This window comes from Morone saxatilis, unplaced genomic scaffold (genome assembly GCF_004916995.1).
Source record: "Morone saxatilis isolate NCDOM2014 unplaced genomic scaffold, NCSU_SB_2.0 Contig2, whole genome shotgun sequence".
Classification (NCBI taxonomy): domain Eukaryota; kingdom Metazoa; phylum Chordata; class Actinopteri; family Moronidae; genus Morone; species Morone saxatilis.
The window spans coordinates 4,977,713-4,983,357 of record NW_023339762.1 but is presented as its reverse complement, the minus strand read 5'-3'; the positions used below and the strand labels follow the sequence as shown (position 1 = coordinate 4,983,357).

The 5,645-nt window shown below is 41.5% G+C and overlaps 1 protein-coding gene across 1 annotated transcript in view; it reads right to left on the bottom strand.

Moving 5' to 3' along the window:
* Positions 1–5,645, bottom strand: part of hydin (HYDIN axonemal central pair apparatus protein) — a gene marked incomplete at its 5' end in the record, with an annotated part of 71,921 nt that overhangs the window by 53,096 nt on the left and 13,180 nt on the right. Inside the window, 6 exon segments of the mRNA XM_035665779.1 lie at positions 86–153; positions 362–585; positions 1,532–1,650; positions 3,203–3,302; positions 4,171–4,348; positions 4,665–4,866. Coding sequence (XP_035521672.1) covers positions 86–153; positions 362–585; positions 1,532–1,650; positions 3,203–3,302; positions 4,171–4,348; positions 4,665–4,866 — 891 coding nt within the window.

Genomic DNA, 5,645 nt, shown 5'->3' with positions numbered 1-5,645 from the left:
ATATAGAATGTAATATAGGTTACGTAGCACCTTCAAAATCAATAAGCGCAAGAAAAATAACTAAGTAACTCAGTAAGTAACTCACCAAAGGCTACATCTCCAAAATTAAACTCTGAAACATTGAAGTGGAATGTGGGACCAATGACACAACCCCTGAAAGAGAACACAAAGACATGAGCCACTGGAAACCTTGGAAAGAACAACAGCAAGTTGAAGGTTTACTGTGAATGTAGTGAAAGCTGACTACTTGGTATTATGATTAGTAATACTACCACCACTTTTGAGGCTGAGTATTTAATATTTGCTTAGATAAATCTGAATGTTCAGCTACAATCTGAGTGACTATACTCCCTAAATTCACCTGAAGGTCAGGGTAAGGGGTTCAGGCTGTCCCCTAACAGTCAGCAGCAGGTCCTCAGAGAAAGTTCCTAAGATGCGACTGTGGAAGGTGACTTCCACAATCTGGCAGGCCCCGGGGGGAACAACACCTTCCTCGGGACTGAAGGAGAAACAGCGTCCGAAAGTGGTGTCAGGGCTTGACAGTGTGAAAGGGGCATCAATCAGCCCTTTGTTGGACAGCTGCACCTGGACAAAAGGAAGGATCCATTAGTACAAAACTCAAGTCATGTTTTTCTTGCATGAACGCTAATCATAAGGTAATATGCATGTACTGCATTTATGTTTTGTGACATTATCCACTTGGATTCTGTTTTAGAAGAAAAAGAACAATGCAAACAGTGCTCTTTGAACTGTTTAGTTAGTTTAGACTTAAAGTTCAGTCTTATTTACAAGAACAGACATCCAACAAGGATGTAAACACCAAATGTAACTTCAGTAAATTGTTCATACTTATAACACATCTATTGTCACTGACAGATATAAAATAATGCCAATATTACATTTATGCACAACTATTGGCATAACTGTTAATACATACTTCAGTTTTGCCAAACTGTATAAAACAAGTGTCTTGCCTGACTAGGTGGGGTACAAGATATGTGGACAGAATAACAAAGAAAACAATAACAACAGAATATCACAGACTGACAGTCTCGCTGCATTATAATCTTCACAAAGGTGGAAAATGTATTGCATTGCTATTACGTTGCATTACATTTCACAGCCATTCAACCACTGTATACTTGACTGTGACATGGGTTGTTTATCATTTCTATAATTATATCTTTTTAGCAGCCTAAACTAGATGACACTAGACTAGATGTGATAAAAGGTAGGGAGAATATGCCACACACAAGCACTTAAATGAAGCACAACTTCAGTCAGGAAGACCGTTCTGTTGTATATAGGCCTGTAGTTCATTTCTCCTTCCATCCATCCTGCATTCATTCCTCACACGCATTCTCACGCATAATTTCCTTGCTGTCATTATCAGGGTCTGCTAATTGTTTTAATCAGCTGGTCTCACACCTGCGTCGTTAACCTATCCAGTTTGAGTCATAAACTGTAAACATCAAGTTCACCACATTAGCAGCATGGGACACAACTGTTCACTTGGCTTAACCTTTCTTACCTGAAAGCAGTCTTTGTCACCAATGAATACTTCTTTCATGTTCATCAAGTTAGTATTGAGCTGGAGTTCAGGTCCCATGCCCTCACCCCTTATTGTGAGAGGTAAATGAGATTCACGGCCTGAGTGCAGACACAGACAGACAGAAAGAGTCCTAACAAAGTTAAAGACAGAGAAACCAAAAATATATATATATATATATATATATTGTAGGGTCAGGGCAAACAAAACAAGAAGATAGGAGATGTAACAACATAACTATATAGAAGGTGACAGTTAAATGTATAGAGATATTAAACTGTCGGTATTGAAGATATCTAACACTGATTTTATGGAGTCTACATTGGCTTTGCTGCAGCCTCTTTCTACTTCTCTCTGTGTGAACTTAATAAAGAGCATGAAAGGTCTATGCTTCAGTTTTGCTTAGTAAGCTTCTGAAGAGCTTTACAAAGTGAAGAATCAGGGTACAGTAGTCTGCAGGGTGGCTGTCATTGACCTAGACTGGTCAGGTCGTCACTTGCCTCAGAAAACATGGAAATGAATGTAAATCTTGTCTCCGGCTCATAAGGCACACGTGACAGCCACATGCAAATTTCCCAACAACCTTTTACTACCACTGGGCTAAGATGAATATATTGGGACCTCATGACTGCATGGTCATTATGAAAATTAGATCAAGTGGCAATGAGACGTCCAGTGGTGAAAGCATTTAGGCAGATTTAGGGGTTCTTCAACTGGCGGTGCTTCAACCAAGTTTGATTGTGGATATCATACACTGAAGGAGAAGGGGAACATAAAAGAGACATAGCTGAGAGGAGCAGTTGTCCTCTGACAATAAACAAACAGACAGACACGGTTTGCTACCCAGACTTCTCTGACTAACATTTGTCTGCAGCAACCCACTGAGGGAAGGAGAATCTTTTATGAGAAAGCTAAAGCTATTGATTTACAGCAGGAGTGTACAGTCTGCTTGAAGTTGTTAAAACAATCAATTCCAAGGTGTTGTAGAACAAACAAAAGAAAAGAGTTATCCTTTGGTTCTAAGAGGGTTTTGGTTCAACACACAAGCTATACTTTGAGTTAAGCCTCGCTATACAATTGCTGTGAATGGAAGCCTTAATACACAAATTAGGTTGGCCTTCAACCTAACCTGCATTTGTCATGACTGCAAATGTAGTATGGATTATGTATACAAGCATGTCTGCATGTCTGTACATTGCAGAAAAAATATGGTTGTTCATGCTGCTAGTGTTAAACTGTCCAACCGTTGGCAATCCCACAGAAAGTCATGACGTCATAGCTTCTGTAATTCAATGCCATCTCTCAGTCAGGATTTCTTTCAGTGGTCTTTTTGAAAAAAATGGTGTCTTCCTGGGGTTTACTTTCCATATTCTAAGACAACTTTGTGAGCACAGAAAAAACTACAGCTCCCATTGGGGGACTTTTGGGGCCTTTTTGCCTTTATTATATAGGACAGCTCAAGATGGACAGGACATGGGAAAAGAGAAAGTTGATGACACTGCTAATGGGCAACAGGTCAGACTACACCCATGGCTTGCAGCAAGGACTCAGTTACATGTTACATGTACTCTTGTTACATGGGGCACCATCTCTACCAGGTGAGCTGCCAGGGCACCCCTAAATGGGTGTTGTATTTGTAAGATGGGCACTGACCTGTGACATCACAATGTATGGTTTGCTGGTACAGTTTGGCCTCCTCAGGCTTGAAGACAATGATGAACTGTGCTGTGGTGTTGGGCCATATTTCACCCTCCTGAGCCATGTCACGTAAAGACAAGAAGAAAAACAATTGGTTATTTTACTTTAAGGATATACAGCAGACATCCACACACATTGTAAATGCATATTCTCTCACACAGAAAAATAGATGAGTTTGAGGATCATAAGATGTTTGTTTAAGATGGACGTTTTTTATATGGAAGTCTAACTGCAATCATTTCTGTGTAGAAAACGGTGTGGGAGTTGACTGGTTCTTCTGTCTGCCTCCACTCTGCATGCTGTCCTACTAATACCTGTGTGTGACTGTGTGTGACTGTGTGTGTAGACTGCTGACCATTTCTCTCAAATACCCTCTCAAAGTTTGGGTTGTGACTGGCCTAAAGCCTGTTTGCTCTCTCTCCCCACACTTTATGTCTCCCCTCCCTGCCTTTGGCCAGGGAACCTGGCTGAGTTGAGCAGAGGAGACACTGGCAGAAAAAAGGGAAGGTGGTGTCACAACAGGTCAGGCTACCTGAAGGTCCCTGGGCAGAAAGAGCCCAGTCTGTGACCCTCCTGTCACTGAGGAGTCAGACAGGATTTAGATGTAAACCACAGAGCAGAATCTTAACTCTTTGCAACAGATCTAATCACAGATCTAATCTTTTGGGGGGATCCACAACAGATCCTCATTTCTGTCCTTACAGTCGAAGGTGGCATAGCATGTAGTGTCCTTCAACGTAAGAACCCAACCTGCTCAAGTGTCTTTGGCTACTGATTCCCTGCACCATGAAAGTTATTAACTCTGCAGCATAGTCTCAAAAAAGAGACAACCGAGACTGCGAATCCATGGGTTGGATGTGGACCAACAATTAGTTGGTCGAGAGATACTGGGCAAAATATAGCACAGACACACACAAACACACCGCTGGTTCCACAGTTATGCAGCTGTGTGAGAGGGCCAGGATGTGGTCCTTCACAGCCTGACTTCTGCGTTCCTGCAGGGCTCTGGACAGCAGCGGGTGGCTATGGATCGCTGTCGGGTTGGACTCACACTGAAAAAGCAACTGCTCCTTCTCCTCCTGCTGGAGCACTGAGCTCTCCCTGGAGGAAGGGAGGAAGGGAGGAAGGGAGGGAAGGTGAAAGGGAAAAAAAAAAATAAAACGAAAAACAAGGAGGGTCAGAGAGAAGAACAAGGAGTTGCTGACAGAAAGGAAGTGATGGACATGAGCTATTTCTGGCAACGCATGCTGTGGTAAAGACAGAAAAACACAGCAGGTAATTTGACGTGCTACATGTGCACAGTGAGAGTGAGAGGGGACGCTTATACAGCCTTTACCTTCTAAAAAAAGAATCTTATCAAAACCACAGTCCTGCATATTCTGAGTCAAATCATTTTGGTTTGTGCATACATACATACCTCAATAAGCTCAGGGCCTCCTCTTTCAGGCTGGGCCACGTCGTCCAACAGTACTGGAGAGTGATATCACTCGTGTTGGTGAGTGACACTGTATGTGCGGTGGCCAGGGAAATGTAAGTCTTCTTCAGTAGGACAGGATCAGGCTCAAGATGGACGTTCAGTTCCTCACAAGTCCCATACAAGCTGATGTACACATCTTCGCCTGGGTGGAAGACATGTAGAACAAGCAGACACTGTGGAGACTGAGGAGACACTGTTTTCTTCATATATTTCAACCATCCAAAGATCAGTCAACACACAATCCATTAATGCAGTTACCAGTAAAGGAAGAATCTGTGTTGAAATAGTGAGATTTCCTTTTTTTCATATTTGTTGAGATAACAGACATATTGTTATTAATATATTTGCATGGGGACAGATTTCACTTGGGGCACTTATTCCACTTTTAATTTAACTTTTTTAAAGTGGAAAGCTTTTTGCAGTGTATGTATTTATACTTCAGCAACAGACAATCTATGTCAGTGATTCTCAGACTTTATTAACCGTGTACCACCTCTCCAAGTACCACCATTATGACCGATGACAGTAGCATAGGCCAGGTTTATTACTATTTATTATTACTTAGGAAGATTATTGCTAACTGTTGTTGAGTCCTGAACAGAACTATAATATTGTCTATTCGTGTATAGCAAAGTAAGGATTATTTAATGCATGTAAATGTAAGCTTTGTAAATAATAAAATCCTGCACTGAACTGATGCAGGTATGTAGCTATAGTTCATATATTATGAAGCAGACATTAAAAAGATAAAAGACATATAGAGGCTTCAGGAAAACAGACCCTGCTCCCTCATCTAGACATGATGTCTAAATCTTCCCTTCATTGTCATAAATAGGATGTGAGTAGGGGTGTTCAGGCTGGTGGCCTTTGTGCCTATTTTATGCAAAATGTGCATGCCTGGTGATTTAGTTGACACGTTCC